Below are 16938 nucleotides of genomic sequence, written 5' to 3'. Positions count from 1 at the left end.
GTGGAAGAATAGAGAGTTGGTGTAGGTAATTAAACATCCTCAGGATCAGGTTCCTCTGCCTCTTACACATGTGACATAAGTGCTGTTTTTGTTTTGTTTGCTCTTTAACGAAACCAATTTACATTTTAATTACATTCCGTTTCGATGCAGATCAGCCCTGTGTGAAAGGAGCAGAACAAACAAAGCACGCGAACAATCGTCAGCGAGGACTTTCGCTGACGTGTGGCATTGTGACCTTTAGAGAAGGTTAGATAAGAACAGAACTGCCTTTTAAAGGGACAGAAAAAAAGCAGATGAAGAAAATTATAGGCTGTTTGGAGAAAACATGAGAGCATTATCAGTGTAAACAGAAGGGAACGAAATCCCTGTGGTGTGCTTACTACATGTGGGTGGTAAATATGTAGGAGAATATGAAGACACTGGATCGGGCTGGTCTTTTCTTGTCTTAATTAGGACAAGCTTTGAAGACGTGGTTTTGGCGAGACTTTCCGATCCTTGGGCTTTGAAGCCAGACAGTTGGTTCATCAGTACAGTTGGAAGAGCAGCACTAGCCTTAAAGGCAGTGTGTTTCATTATTGATCACACTGAGGAGAAAAGCACAGTTCTGGAACTATTTTTATACTTTTAATCACGCTGGTGTGCAGGCCAGGGCTGTTTTTAATCAGTTCCATATTTATGGACACTTTCCTGATGAGCAGACTGAAGCAGTTGTACCCACTGTTATAGATTCTTTTTCCAAGTATTCCCTCCATTTCTTCTTTTGAATGTGTGAAATTTTCTTATTTTCACTTAATTCATACTGATATACCTCCCTTTTTCCCACAGGGAGTTTCTCTCTCAGGTTGCAGTGCCAGTTAGTATAGCACAAATGGTGCAGGAAGGCGTGAAGTGCATGCTCAAGGTTATTTTGGAACTATACTATAGTCGCAGAGGGAATTAAAAGCCCAGATACTTTAAAATCTCAGCTGCAAGTTAGATGGTTTGAAAGGAGGGGAAACAAGGATGAAAATTATCTTAGCTGATGCCTTACAATTCTTTTCTAAATTTTATCAGCCACCCACATTTGGTTCATGTAAGAATTAAAATGTCATTAAGCTATGACATAATGTTGATTGTGGTGGTTGTGTCATTACATTACTATCTTAAATTGTATTGCATCAGCAGAATGATCTGCAATGTCTGTCCAATAATAACACCGTCCCTCCACTTGTTGCTGCGCTAATACAAAGTTGATACACAGATTATTATATACACTGCAGGGAAACATTTTTGTTCCAAAAAGCAGCTTGAGCTTAAAATTGATATCACTTGTGATGTCACACTGTTTAATTACCCTGTTGTCTAATGGATGTTGTGGAATTTCAGGTGATTTTGGAATGGCCCACAGACCTCGCCATCAGCCCCATGGACAACTCCCTGTACGTCCTAGACAACAACATAGTGCTCCGCATCACAGAAAATGGTCAAGTGAGCATCGCAGCTGGCAGACCGGTCCACTGCCCATTAGCTGGACTGGACCGTGGAGTGGCTGGTGGTCAAAGAGCTCTGTTAACCCCTCTAGAGTCTGCTGTTTCCATTGCTGTTTCTTTTCATGGTGCCATCTACATTGCGGAGACAGATGAGAGGAAGATGAGCAGGATTCGGAAGGTTTCTGTGGATGGTGAGATAACGCATTTGGCCGGTGCTCCCTCTGACTGCGATTGCAAGAACGATGCCAACTGCGACTGTTACCAGACAGGAGATGGTTATGCCAAAGATGCAAGGCTCAACGCTCCGTCCTCTTTGGTGGCAGCTCCAGATGGATCTCTCTACGTGGCAGACCTGGGCAACATCCGCATCCGGGCCATTTATAAAAATGGACCAACTCTGATGTCTAGTGCCGGTACATACGAGGTGGCTTCTCCTGACGCTCAAGAGCTTTATATGTTTGATAGCAATGGCACACACCAGCACACCGCCAGCCTGCTCACAGGTGACCTGAAGTACACTTTTAGCTACAGCACGGACAACGATATCACCGCTGTCACCGACAGCAGCGGCAACACCCTGAGAATCCGCAGAGATCCAAACCGTTTGCCAGTGAGGATCGTAGCCCCTGATAACCAGGTGATCTGGCTGAGCATGGGAACAAACGGCAGACTAAAATCACTGACCACACAAGGCCAGGAGTTGGTGCTTCTTACCTACCATGGCAACAACGGTCTCCTGGCTACCAAGACCTCAGAGATTGGCTGGACAACTTTCTACGAGTAAGTATAATGGAGGCTGGCATGATCATTATTTAGGGCGGCTCTGCAGCTGGAACCTGCAGGAGGCACAAATTAAGCGTGTCTACCATTTTCTGCATACAAATACAAAATGTGTTAGGAAATAAAATTTGCATCCGGGCGAATAATGTTGTTTCAACATGAGAGAAAATGATTGTCTGCTTCTTAGAGACGAGGAGGCTTTTTTAACTACCCTATAATTGAGTGCATCAATCTAAACATATTTTGTATTTAATGAGGAAATCTGGCAGTTTTCACCATGTTGCAGTTTTATTTTAAATCCCTGGAGAACTGTCACTGGGTAAATAGAAGCAGAGTCTTTGGTCTAACGTAGTTAGACACATACCTTCCTGCTTCCTGGATGCGGCCTGGCTGTTAAACAGCAAATCACTGGAGCTTTGAATTGCTCAAAATATACTTGCTCATGCTATGCGACATGAGCCAGTTCTTTGTAAGATAGTGGTTTATGAACTTAGATATTTAAAACAGTTGTAACATATTTACATTTCTGTCACATATATGAATACACAGATATTATATGCTAAAGAGGTCACTTTAATCTTTAAATGTTTCCAGCATGTGTGGTATCTGCTACATGATTGCTACATAAATGAATTTCTTGTATGCATGTAGGGTAAAAAATAATGTATGTAGTATAAATACCTGTCTTGTGATACTTTGTCATATTTGACAATTTAAACCTCATTTCAGTAGAACAACTTATAAGTTTCTTTTCAAGTGTTAAAGGTACACCGCCTCCACCTCAAAATGCAACACTTTTCGGACCGTTATGTCCATCCAGGGAGGCTTTTTAGCTTGACTGCAACCAATTATCAGCACCATCTTATTTTAGTAGTGACCAAAGAGGAGATTTCAGGTGGAGCTCTGCTTAAAGTGCCCTCTGCTGGAGCATGTTGTCCATACCTCAGATAATCTGGGGTTTACTCTAGAAGGGATTTGATACATAAATTTGAACTTTTCCCCCCATGTTTGAGCGGATGTTCTCACCACAACTGAAAGAGACTAATCCACAAATCTTCAATCAGAAGGAATGGTATTCTCGAGTGTTGAAGCTACAATCTCCAAAGCAGCAGCCGCTAGCAAGCTCCGGTCCGACCTCAAAGTTCTGTTGCTGAGATAAGGCTGTAGTAATTCTGTGATATAGAAAAAAAGGTGCATGACCATGTAAAGCTGTGAAAGTTATTATAAGGATTTCATATAGAAATGTACAGAGTCAGTGTGACGATGATAGAACACGGCTAACTTTTGAATGTATGTCAGGGACAGGGTCGTGGATTTTACTGCAAGGTTTGCTACTAAATAAAGGCAGTTTAGAGGTGATTTATTTAGACAAGTACCTGGAGAATTGGAGTTATCAAGACAGAATGAAATTAATGAATTCACAATCACAATCACTCCAGCTGAGGTCTGGGCAACTGAGGACAGAGGCTGGATGTGCTTCACAGCTGGCACAAGCAGGCATGGAGACAAAAACACAACTACAACAGCTACATCATATGAAGGATCTGATAGTAAGCCACAAGAACTGTAAATAAATGTTAGTAAATGTTAAACTAAAAATATAACAAAAGTTCTACCCTTTAATGTAATGCAGTATTTTCCAAGTTCGAATCAATGGCCAAGTTCAAAGTTTGATTTTGTTATAATAAGCCATGTCATGTACCATTACAGCATGACTGATGTCTTCACTATCACTAAAATAGCAGAGCAATCAGCTACAATTATGGTGACACATCAATCATCCAAATAACGCAATTCATACCAAGCCTGTGATTTGGTGTATGAAACTGATGGATGATGAGATGTGTCATTCTGCCCTACCAAACATTTGGGTTGACATCCATTTATCCATGCTTTGGAAAAAGAAAATGACATTTTAATTACTATAAAGTTGATGGTCTTACACAACAAGTATGAAAGCGGTGATAATTGAATACACTGTGGCATATCAGCGCTCTCACACATATCAATGCTTTTGTCACTGGGGATTTTTTTTTCCTGTCTCAACAGCTATGACAGTGAAGGACGGTTGATGAATGTGACATTCCCCACCGGAATGGTGAACAACTTGTACACAGACATTAACAGCGCCCTGATGGTGGACGTGGAGAGCTCCATGACGGAGGAGGAGATTAGTATCACCACCAACACCTCCACCATCCGTGCCTTTTACACTCTGGCCCAGGGTAAGGAGACGGCAGCGATTCTTCCACTGCCTCTGTAGCCATTTCATAGACAGTTATTTGTCATTGTGTCAGCGGTCAAGAGGGCAATGTTGAGTAAGCTCAAGTCATGTATCATTACTGCTGAGACGGTCTGGCAGACAACAGTGTAAATGATTACACTCTCCATGTGTGGGTTTGTGATCAGAGCAGAAACAGTGAGAGGAAAGCAGATGATCTGCTTTGGGAAATGCTGAATGGAACAATCAACAGTAGAAGTGCATTGGTGGACCAATGGTTGTGCTTTGCACGTTTAGAAGAAGAATCTTCTAATAACTCTACAAATACAATATGATCTAGAACAGTGGTTCTCAAACTGTGGTACACGTATCACCAGTGGTACGCAAGGGCTCTCTAGGGAAAATTCATATTTTCACATTTACATTTTCAACTGAATAAATCTGAAACATACCATGCACAATTAATACAACATTTAAACATCAACATCTTTCTAAACATTTATAAAAATCTCTCCTGTGTGGTGGAAGCTAATAGGGAACGCCTATGCTGCTATATTCTAATGTTGGTCATCATGATGGTACTCAGAGAGCTCGAATGTTTATGTATATAAAGAGTATAAAAGTTTGAGAACCGCTGATCTAGAACCCTTAAAGACAAGATCATTATCAATCTTTTCCATGTAGGTCTTAGTCTGTTTACTTAGTAATTACCAGGATTTGAATGGTAATCGTCACAAAGATGACATGAACCAAACCAATGGTGTAACATCTCATCTGTTCATGTTGCTCAGTCTAACCTCAGCTTGACTCTCCAAAAGGTCACCCTCATTATTATTTATTTTTGTACCGTTTACAGACCAGTGTAGAAGCAGCTATCAAGTCGGCTTTGACAACTCGTTGAGGATCACCTATGCCAACGGGATGGACACTCACTACCAGACGGAGCCGCACATACTGGCAGGAGCAGCTAACCCAACTGTTGCCAGACGTAACATGAGCCTGCCGGGAGAAAGTGGGCAGAATTTGGTTGAATGGCGATTCCGCAAAGAACAAGCCAGAGGAAAAGTCATTGTGTTTGGACGCAAACTAAGGGTAAGTTTTTATTACATTTTTGCCTACTTTAAAGCAAATCATAATTGTTTGCATATTTTTCATGTCATTCCTCTGCATAGAATTACAGTGTGAATATTTGTTTGTTGGGGGAATCAGATAACTAAGGTTAATGTCTCAATGTAGGAGCAGGGAGAACACAAGTGTGGCACTTAGAACAAGGAAATCAGGTTAGGTTGTTAACTAAAAAGTCCAAGTTTAGAACAGGAATGGAACAAACAGAACTAAATAGAGTGACTAAAGATGGAGAACACGAGCAAGAAAAGAGATGGGAAAAAAAACTTGAGGAATTTTCAACACTGAGAACATGGGGAAAAAAACAGACCTCTTCCCCAAGCACGAAAGAACGGCAATGACGCAACAGAGACGCAGTGAAGGAGAGAGGTATTTATACATAGGTCACCAAGTGAGAGGATTGAGACTGATTAACAGAGAAACACAAGACACATGTGAAGCTGATGACACTGATTAAATAAAAGGGACAGACACACTGGCAGTGAGGACTTAATGTCAAAACTGTTTATTTTTCTAAAGCCTGTTGGAAGAGAGGTGAAACATCTTCCAAAAAAAAACAAAAAACTTTGGATGACCTGGATGACTGAGAACCTACACAAACATTCATCACTGTCTTCTTTTACTGATGTACATGTAGGAGATCTAAGGTTGAACTACACATCATAGGCAAAGCAATAATTACCTTACTTCATCGAAGGCTACTTTAAATGTAAACTTTTGCTGTAACATTGGAATAAGGAGCAGAATTTGGATGAAAAGTGGCTGCTCACCTCTGAGAGATGTTCACAATTCATCCTGTCCTTTGAAAACTCCTCCTGACATCATCATTTACTTCAGTGAATAAAGGAGTATTAATATTCTAGTACAGTACATGAGTTCACCTCTTTGTTCTGACTCGGATTTATGATTTACATGACTTTATGAACTTATCTTGGCTGCTTGCGTTGCCTCACGGTGATTTTCTCCTCCACTAAATTTAGGAGGCTGTGATTTATGTTCACCTGAACAACTGCCAGTGTCTCTCAGTTTAAAAAGCCTCCTGAATGAGGTGTTAATCTCTGTGACAACTCCAGTAGAAATCTGTGAATACACTTTATGAAGGCTGGCATCAAAACGGCGTTAGTGTTTCTGAGCAGCAAGATATTGTCATTACTAGCAGCAGTCGGGCATAAGTGTGGTTTGTCACTTTTTTTTTTAGTTAACGCGCATCTCACATTTAATTCTCCCCACAGGTGAATGGACGGAACATTCTTTCTGTGGATTATGACCGCACCCTGAGGACGGAGAAGATTTATGATGACCACAGGAAGTTCCTCCTAAAGATTATATACGACACAGCGGGACACCCGGTGCTCTGGGTACCAAGCAGTAAGCTACTGCCGGTTAATGTGAGCAGAACGAGCAGCGGGCAAATTAGTGCCCTGCAGAGAGGTCCCACCACTGAGAGGCTGGAGTACGACAGCCAAGGCCGACTGGTTTCCAGGGTGTTTGCTGACGGGAAGATATGGAGTTACACCTACCTGGAGCAGGTGAGAAAATAAAAATGACCACAGGAGGCCATATAGAAGATATACGGCTCTGCAGGGTAGTCATTATCGCTACAGGCTGAATGTAGACCCTGACAATAGGCAGAGGTCACCCTGAAGACACCTATTTTGAAATAATCACCAGCCTCATGCATGCAATTCTGCTTATTACAGAGGTACTTAGGAAAAATAGTCATCATTTTACACTATCTGCATATTTATGAACATTTTTTATAAACCCCGGATATAAAAGGAAATAATTGGATGCACAAAACGATGTACCTTCTGTACATAAGATGTACATCTCCCCTGTCTACACAGGCTTTTTTTAATGCCTCACCAACAGGGTTAAAAAAAATATATTATTATTATTATTATTATATATTATTTTACTGAAGACACTTTTTCAAAAATATGCTTCACGGGCATTTTGTATGGACTAAATGAATATTTTGTGACAGATTTTTGTCTAACGTTTAGCTGTATTCTAATGGTTTAAACATTTTTTCTTACCTTTTGAAAATTAGTCAAATTTAGCGTTTACTGGTTTGGCAAAGTTTTTTTTTTAATTATTATTCTTTTACATTCCTTACATTCTTAGTCCCAATTTCCTTTTTCACATATTCCCTTTGTTAGCCAAAAAAATCTCAGTATTGGATTAATCTGGAATAATATTGCTTTGTGAGCTTTGCTGCTAATATTTAATAAATCACTGCATTAGTGTTTAATGGAGCAGATGGTGCTGATGTTAAGTCACCTTAAGCCTTTTATCTGCACCATTTACAACACGTATTGGTTTTAACTTAATTATTAAGCTGAGCTTAATAATAATTGAACTTAAATATTAATTAAGCTGATCTTAATAATAATTGAACTTAAATATTAATTATTATAAAGTAATTTGATTGTTTAGTTTTATCCTTAACTGTTATTGTTATATTACTTTACAATTCCAGTTGCAAGAAGTGTCCAGTGTCCAGTGTTTCACATCTGTGAAAATACTTGTCACTTTATCAAAACATTGGTAATAATTTTCGTTAATGGATCCTGGTCTTTAAGACTTTAACTTTCAGATCTTTTTTGAAGGATTATATTTTAAAATTGTGTTTCCGTATTGTGGAAGAACAAATATACATCTTCAAAAACTTAAATTTAAAAAGGAGGCATTTATCTTAAGAATAATCTTGAGGATGGTACAAAACTTTCAAAATGTTTCAAAATCTTAATCTTTTGAGGATCTTTTGACAACTTGCCTAAATATTGCAATTATGACCCTACTTTTACCCACTGTATTGCTTTTTTATACAGTACATGTTATTGGAAATGCACTACTTTAAGGAAATTTCTATCAGTACTGCTTGAAAGGCTTGTCCAGTCTTCAGAGCTGATTTTAAAAGACTGTTTTTTCACTTAGGCATAGATACAAAAACAGTTTTCAACTCCTTTACCGAGAAATAAAAGGGCACATCCAGGTCGCAGCTTTTGGTTGCGTGACCAGAAGGCCATGCCAACATTGACACACAGGAACAGACACACAAAGACAAGCGGGGGGGGGTCAGGCAGCACAGGGACACTGCAATAACGGATGACTGACTATGACATTTCAACAGAGGAAAGTGGTGAATCCAAAGAAGACAGGCCACTCTCCAGGCTGCATATACTGTAAATGAATAAAACACCAGAGAGGAGCTGGCACTGGTTATATAACCGAATGATTCAACTGAAATTTTTAGGTACATACTGTATTAACAACAGAAACAGTACTAAACCAGTTTGAGCGTGGACTTACTCTGGCATAAATATGTTAAACATTCCACTCAAGCTTTGACCTGGGAGGTGGTGGAGCAGCATAACCCATTGGTTCGGCTAAATTCCAATAGATTGTCATCTGACAACAAAGACAGTCTTGTGTTTGGTAATATGAGGAACTGAAAAAAACAAAACAAAATGAAACATGTTTAAACATTTTATGTTGTTTTTAACTATTTAAATATGTTTCTGTAAAAGTATACTAAACTATGTTTTTGTAGCTTAAAATATATTATGTAAGATAATTTAAACATATAATTTTTTGTAATGTACTGTATATCCTTTGAAAATTTGTTTTTTTTTACATTAAACTATGTGAATATTCTTTTTAAATTTTTTTAAAAATATGCATATCATATGATTTATTAACGTGTAAATGTTGCAACATTGTTTCATTACATTTTGTAAATAATAAAAAAACAAGTACAGTTTTTCATAACAATGTCAAGAACTTGATTCGAAATTCAGGCACTTCCAAGGATTATTTTGTTTTTTTTACGGATCTCCAGGAACCTTGTAGGTGGACTGAGATAGTTGTCTTTTTTAACATTCCAGTCAGCTTTAGGTGTAGCTCTTCTTTATTGTGCATCTAAATGTACTGTGTACCTGTTTTTCAGTGTTTGTTAGACCTTTGAGAGTCATGATCATTTCAACTCACTACGTTTTTCATTTTTATGTCTCTCAAACCCAGATTTTTACTTACTCTCCTCAAGCTCTGTATATATTATGTGTACATATTATGCCACTAAAAAGGCACTTACTCCTTTGCTCTATTCCCTCTAGTCCATGGTGCTGCTGCTCCACAGTCAGCGACAGTACATATTTGACTTCGACTCTCTGGATCGCCTCTCTGCTGTCACCATGCCAAGTGTGGCCCGTTACACCATGCAGACCATTCGCTCAGTGGGTTATTACAGGAACCTGTATCACCCCCCGGAGAGCAATGCTTCAGTGGCTGTGGACTACAGTGAAGATGGCCTCTTGCTGAGAGTAGCTCACCTTGGTTCAGGGCGAAGGGTCCTGTACAGGTATCGTAGGCAGAACAAACTGTCAGAGATTCTGTACGACAGCACAAGGGTCAGCTTTACCTACGACGAAATGGCTGGTGTCCTGAAGACTGTCAACCTGCAGAACGAGGGATTCATCTGCTCGATTCGCTATCGCCAAGTGGGACCTCTGGTGGACCGGCAGATTTTCCGGTTCAGTGAGGATGGCATGGTGAACGCACGCTTTGATTACACCTATGACAGTAGCTTGCGCGTCACCAGCGTGCAGGGTGTCATCAACGAAACTCCTCTACCCATTGATCTTTACCAGTTTGATGACATCTCAGGGAAGGTTGAGCAATTTGGAAAGTTTGGTGTGATCTACTACGATATCAATCAGATCATCTCCACCGCGGTCATGACCTACACCAAGCACTTCGATGCCCACGGACGCATCAAAGAAATTCAGTATGAGATCTTTCGCTCGCTGATGTACTGGATCACGTTCCAGTACGACGACGTGGGCCGGGTCACAAGACGAGAGATTAAGATCGGTCCGTTTGCCAACACAACCAAATACAGTTATGAATATGATGTGGATGGTCAACTGATGACTGTTTATCTGAACGACAAAGTGATGTGGCGTTACACCTATGACCTAAATGGGAATCTCCACCTCCTGAACGCTGGAAACAGTGCTCGACTTCTTCCGTTGAGATATGACCTGAGAGATCGCATCACTCGCCTCGGAGATATCCAATACAGAATGGATGAAGATGGTTTTCTAAGACAGAGAGGGGCAGAAATCTTTGAGTACAACTCCAAAGGACTCTTGGTGCGAGTCTACAGTAAGAGCGGGGGTTGGACCATTCAGTATCGCTATGATGGACTTGGCCGGAGAGTATCCATGAAAACCAGCTCAGGCCAACACCTGCAGTACTTCTATGCAGACCTCAGCTACCCAGCAAGAATCACACACGTCTACAACCATTCCAGTTCAGAGATCACCTCCTTCTACTACGACCTGCAGGGTCATCTGTTTGCTATGGAGATCAGCAGTGGTGAGGAGTTCTACATTGCTTGTGACAACACTGGCACACCTCTTGCTGTCTTCACTAGCAACGGGCTTCTCGTCAAACAGCTCCAGTACACAGCATATGGTGAGGTCTACTTTGACTCCAACCCCGACTTCCAACTTGTGCTTGGGTTCCACGGAGGACTGTATGACCCGCTGACCAAACTGCTGCACTTTGGGGAAAGAGATTATGACATAATGTCTGGAAGGTGGACTGTTCCAGATGTTTCTACTTGGCAGAAAGTTGGCAAAGAGCCTGCGCCATTTAATTTATACATGTTTAGAAACAACAACCCCATCAGTAAAGTTCACGAAGTAAGAGAATATGTAGCAGGTGAGAATCTTATCATTGATTTACCCACTTTTAGGAAGATGGAGTGTTTCACAAACTGGTTAATCCATGAACATGTCACAGCATATAACTATTTATTCTACTTGTTTGTTTTGCACAGATGTAAACAGCTGGCTTGTCACCTTTGGGTTTCATTTACACAACACTATTCCTGGGTTTCCAGTCCCGAAATTTGATCTCAGCATGCCCGCCTATGAATTGAAGAAGAGTCAGCTCTGGGATGATCTGCCGGTGGGTACAAGTATTATGGTCACTTGTTGGGTGTGTTACTGTTTCCACTAAGTTGAAAGTTTTTTCTGACTTGAATAGATATCCAACGATTTTGTTCAAATTTCCATCAGACGCTGAAACACCCAAGGAAGTGGAAGTTAAATCTCGTATTTTGTTAGTACTTACTGTTTAATGTTAGAAGGTTTGATGTTAGAAGGTTTGATGAAATGTAGCTGCTCTTTACTTTGTTCTGGTCTTCACGTTCTGGAGTCACTTTCTATTTTTGGTTCTTAAGCCTTTAAGAAGACCTACACTAATGTGAATAATATTTAAACTGAAGTATTTAATTTATAATTAAATAGTTTTTCCCCATCCTAGAATGCGCATTCAAAACTTGAGATGAAAAGTGACAGCCTTAGGTATGAATGTTAAATCATAGAAAATTCTCTTTATAGTTTCAGGTTGACTCAGGCAACATTTTTTTCTTTTGAATTCAATTTTTTGATGCCTACTTTGTATTTCATTGAATACACTTTTTAATTGGGTCGTTTTTGAACAACAGAGCTTAAAATAAACAGAGTGCAGTTTCCTCAGTCTTGTTTGAACATTCTCTGACAAAGTCTTTCTTCATGTTTTGCTGTAACTATTGTGAAAACATTTCTGGAAGCTATTTATGCTTTTTTGCTCTAATGCTTTAACACAAAAAGTGCTGCTGTAAAATTGTGGTGGGGGATTTATCTTGTGTTGGCCTAAGAACACAGCCTGAAAAACACCATTATCTCAGAAGGGAAAGGAAAACTCTCTGAAGCAAAGCAGTTGTGGGTTCCGAATAGCCTAGAGAGTAGAGGTTCTGACATGTTCTGCACTTTCTCTACAGTCCATCTCTGGGGTCCAGCAGGAAGTAACCAGACAAGCACACTCTCTGCTGTCGTTTGAACGGCTGCCGGAGGTCCATCTCAATAGAGGTCGCAGAGGTGAGAAGCCTTGGCTGTGGTTCTCAGCGGCCATGTCGCCCATCGGTAGGGCGGTAATGTTCGCCATCTACAAGGGCAGCATCCGCACCCATACACTTAACGTGGCCAGTGAGGACTGTGTCAAGGTTGCAACCATCCTCAACAATGCGTTCTATCTGGAAGACCTTCATTTTACCATAGAGGGAAGGGACACGCACTACTTTGTGAAGCCGGGACTTCCAGACGCTGACCTTGCTGCTCTGCACCTCACTAGTGGACACAAGACTCTGGAGAATGGTGTCAATGTGACCGTCTCCCAGTCCACCACGGTCATGGACAGCCGGACTCGGCGTTTTGCAGATGTGGAGATCCGCGCTGGGGCTCTGGCGCTTCACATACGCTACGGCTCTACTGTGGATGAGGAGAAAGCCCGAGTTGTGGAGCTGGCTCGTCAGCGAGCTCTCGCGGGAGCATGGGCAAGGGAACAGCAACGGGTACGTGATGGAGAGGAGGGGGTCCGTCCCTGGACAGAGGGAGAGAAGCGTCAACTCCTCAGCAGTGGAAAGGTTTTGGGGTACGATGGCTATTATGTGCTCTCCACTGAGCAGTACCCAGAATTAGCAGACAGCGCAAATAACATCCACTTTCTCCGGCAAAGTGAAATTGGGAAAAGGTAACAAAAAAAGGTTTATTTTTCTGCCAAAGAGACTTGGGTTTGGTAGAAACACGTTCTAGCAGATGAAAAAGGAAAAAGCAGCTGTAATCATAGATTGCTGATATGTACTCCCAAGTGTTTGTGTGTTTTTTTTGTTTGTTTGTTTGTTTTTTTATAATATAACGAAAAAAAGGACAGGAAAAAAATAATCAGAGGTCAAAAACAATGCTGTGCATTGTGACCTTGGGACTACAGAGTAAATGTATAACCACACCAAGCCCTTAACTTGGCGATTACAGGTCAGTGTCTCTGTAGCACAAACCATGTGGACTGGGGACTGATGAGCATAGAGGATTCTCTGAGTGTTTGGGGAAACAGTGTGCTAGTTTAGATGTGTTCAGTTTGGGTTCTTTCTGTTTGTTTTTATCAAGAAAAAGTCTCAACAAAAGTATTTCCAAGAAAATGTTTACATTATGCATATCTGCACTTCACCAGAAGTACAGGACCAGCGATTTCACAAGCTCAGTGCAAACGCAGATTCCTTGAGCAAGAGTCAGACTTGGGACGTTAGAGATATCCTCACCAAACAGCCACTGAGTTCACCTGGGTCAGCACTGTAAACATCCAAACTGTCTTTACACTCTGGAGATGCTTTTAAACATGAAAATAATAACGATAAACTGTCTGTTTGTTTGAATACTCAATATCCATGGTAAGGAGGAGAGGGCGGGGGTAAAAAGGACAATAAAACTATGACGAACTCTGTCTGGTTGAGAAGAAGGCACATCTGTGTCTTGGACAGCACAGGGACACCATGTTTTGTAAATTATGCAAGAGTTTTATGGTGTTTTTTTTAAAGAATAAATGTCTGTACCGGTCATATTTACAGTAATTCATGTTGTGTTTATAACATATTTAAAAAAAACAAGATTTTTTTTTTTATTTCTCGTTTTCAGATGTGCATTGCTTTTGTCTAGGTTACTTTCTGCCTTACAGTATATGGTGGAAAATAATGTGAGGCTTCTTCTATTACTTTTTGTTTTTCACAAAGCAGTGTTTAAGTAATTATCCAAAAAACCTGTGCATGTGGTGACAAGTATTTACAAGTGGTGATGTATCTGTAACATGCAGTTCGACTATTATTTCCACTAAATTTCCTGTTTGGGATAATGCTTTTAGACCCGGCTTCCTGTCCAATGAATATTTCATCCACACCAATATTTCATGAAGCTTTCGCACATAAACAAGGTCACAGTTGTTCCAAATATAGATCACCTCTTCAGTCTCACTCAGTATGGTAGTTTTAATTTTCTTCTGCTTTTAATTATCTTTCTTTCTCCTAGTTGTTAAATGCACTCCTGGATTAAAAAAAGATATTGGGGTTCTCTATGGTGTGTGTGTGAGAGAGTGACTTTCAAAAACTTGACGGTCGTCTTTTTTCCCCAATTCACAAAATAAACTGGTCCATTTTACAAAGAACCAAAGTGAGGAAATGTGGTTTCTCAGATACTGATCAAGAACAGGCATGGGGGGGTTGAGGTGAGAAAGGGTAAAGGGGGGGGAGAAAGAGGAAATAAATTAAAACAAGGCGAATTAGAGCTGGAATTCTCTTTTATTGTGTTATCTAATTTATCATGAACCATATACTAGTTTAATTTGTGTTGTTTATATCACGGAGTTATTTGCATGCAACTTAAAAATACAATATATAGAACTTGCATGTTATGTTATTAAGAAACTTCTCATATGTTCTCTATTTCTGTTTTTATTCTAATTTTTATTTTTTGTACACAAATATCTACAAACTTTCACATTAATGATAAATTTATAAATAAATTTACGTCATTTTCTCCCTGGTTTGTGCATGCGCAGCAAGAGCTTTTAAATTAGAACGGAAAGGAGCACTCCTGTTTTTCAAACAAACATTTGGTCGTTGTCGAGCGTGTGTGGATGTCACGAGGGGAAGGATAACTCGACACAAACTTTTTACGTTTGAACTACATAATGACCAGTTTTATGTTATGTTAGCCATTTTATGGACACTAGTGCGTTGTTTTTTTTTTCTCGATAAACTTTTTTTGGCGTCAAGTTAACCTGCTAGCGTGTGTTTAGTGCTGCGGTCCAGGGTTTTCATCTCTGTAGACACTCAAAGCACAGCGGATGGCTCGTCCGGAAAACACAAATGTTTGAAAAGCCGAAAGGTAAGAATTAAACGTTATATAATTTTCTGTTATTGTACGTAATGTCATTTCTTCAATTGTACAGCCTGCTTTTCGTTCGAGTTAAATGTTATTTCTTCTGAGTTGACTGTACTGATACCACTACATTGTTGCTTTTTTGGTAATGTCGTCAATTATCTATTATCTTCCATTGTGGTGTTAGCATTAGCACCGATTAAGCCATGACTTTGTTACAAACAAAGGCCTTTATGTAGTGATTAAATGTTTAAAACATTGAGTTTGTACTGTTACTGATGATAGTGATGTGTAAACATTTAGTTGTGCAACAGACTTTGCACTGTAAGAGTGACTACTTTGTAGCTGCTTTTAAGGAAAACCTGTTTGTTTGTGCTAACATGTGGCACAACGACGTGTTCTTCTAATCTGCAGGTTCTTCCACGCTGCATACGAGGAGGAGTTTGGCAGAGTCAAAGGTCCCTTCAACTGTGTGGCTTTCCACCCTGACGGCAAGAGGTAAATGAGACCGACACAGCTTTTGATTGTGTTATTCCAGCTTGTTCTTGTCATTCCATTCATTGTGCCTCCTATGCGAATCAGTCATTAACAGATACAATGGAGGAGAAGACTTGAAGGCACAGCAGCTTGGACTCTGCAAAGTAGAGCGAAGGAGCAACTTTATTTGAAGTTGATCACTCGTTTGCTGGACTTGTAAGTGTTTTACTAGATAGTGTAATTTTTTTTAACTTAGGTTTTTTTTTACTTAGTATTTTATTTAGCTTTATTGTTCATTTTTTAATTTGTTGTATAGTGCAATCATTGTGTAACTTTAGCTGTATTTGATATGTTGTAAATCTTCCAATAAAATAAACTGTCGTGTGGATCCATTTCCAGATATTGAGTCAATTGTGTATCTCATTGCCTTTTATTTCATTGCCAGAAGGAAAGTACTACCACTTCCTTACGCTATTATAGGGTGTTTTGCACCTTGTTATCCACTCACAAGCATCCTGCACGGCATCTGCAATCCACCAGGTGTAGGCTCATTAGTTTGTCAATGACAAGGTACACCGGTTCATTAACATAGCTTATTTGTGATGATATATTCAATAGCAGTTTGAATATAGTGTTGTAGATTTTCCATTTATAGGGCACACCCACTCTTTCCTATCTAATTGGTTGGGAGACAATTTAACAAACTACTACATTAACAATGACCAAAGAGATATAGATAGAATCTGTGGACCTGTAACACATGGTACCACAAGGTACCGGAATACAAGGTGTTACCAGGTGAGGTACCGGGCTGGGCAACAATTGTTATACTCTGCACTTAGTACTATGACTTTATTTTTAAGACCAGGAACTAGTTTCACCAACCAGCTGGGCAACAATTGTTACACTCTGCACTTAGTACTATGACTTTTTTTTTTTAAGACCATGAACTAGTTTCACCAACTAGCTGGGCAACCATTGTTATACTCTGCACTTAGTACTATGGCTCTTTTTTTTTTTTTTTAAGAGCATGAACTGGTTTCACCAACCAGTAAAAGTTCCAAAGACGTCGTTTTCTTTGGCAATATAGCCCAGAGGATAAGTC

At 40.0% G+C, this 16938-nt stretch overlaps 1 protein-coding gene across 1 annotated transcript in view; it reads left to right on the top strand.

Moving 5' to 3' along the window:
• Positions 1 to 16233, top strand: part of LOC103390675 (teneurin-3-like) — a 210477-nt gene extending 194244 nt beyond the window's left edge. Inside the window, 9 exon segments of the mRNA XM_008326610.3 lie at positions 1366 to 2249; positions 4299 to 4474; positions 5327 to 5562; positions 6828 to 7124; positions 9714 to 11325; positions 11444 to 11574; positions 12431 to 15362; positions 15771 to 15854; positions 15939 to 16233. Coding sequence (XP_008324832.2) covers positions 1366 to 2249; positions 4299 to 4474; positions 5327 to 5562; positions 6828 to 7124; positions 9714 to 11325; positions 11444 to 11574; positions 12431 to 13183 — 4089 coding nt within the window. The 3' untranslated portion in view covers positions 13184 to 15362; positions 15771 to 15854; positions 15939 to 16233.
• Positions 16234 to 16938: the final 705 nt, after the last annotated feature.

The sequence above is a fragment of the Cynoglossus semilaevis genome, chromosome 15 (genome assembly GCF_000523025.1).
Source record: "Cynoglossus semilaevis isolate Cse_v1.0 chromosome 15, Cse_v1.0, whole genome shotgun sequence".
Lineage (NCBI taxonomy): Eukaryota > Metazoa > Chordata > Actinopteri > Pleuronectiformes > Cynoglossidae > Cynoglossus > Cynoglossus semilaevis.
The sequence above is the reverse complement of the archived record's forward strand: the minus strand, read 5'-3'. Positions and strand labels throughout refer to the sequence as shown.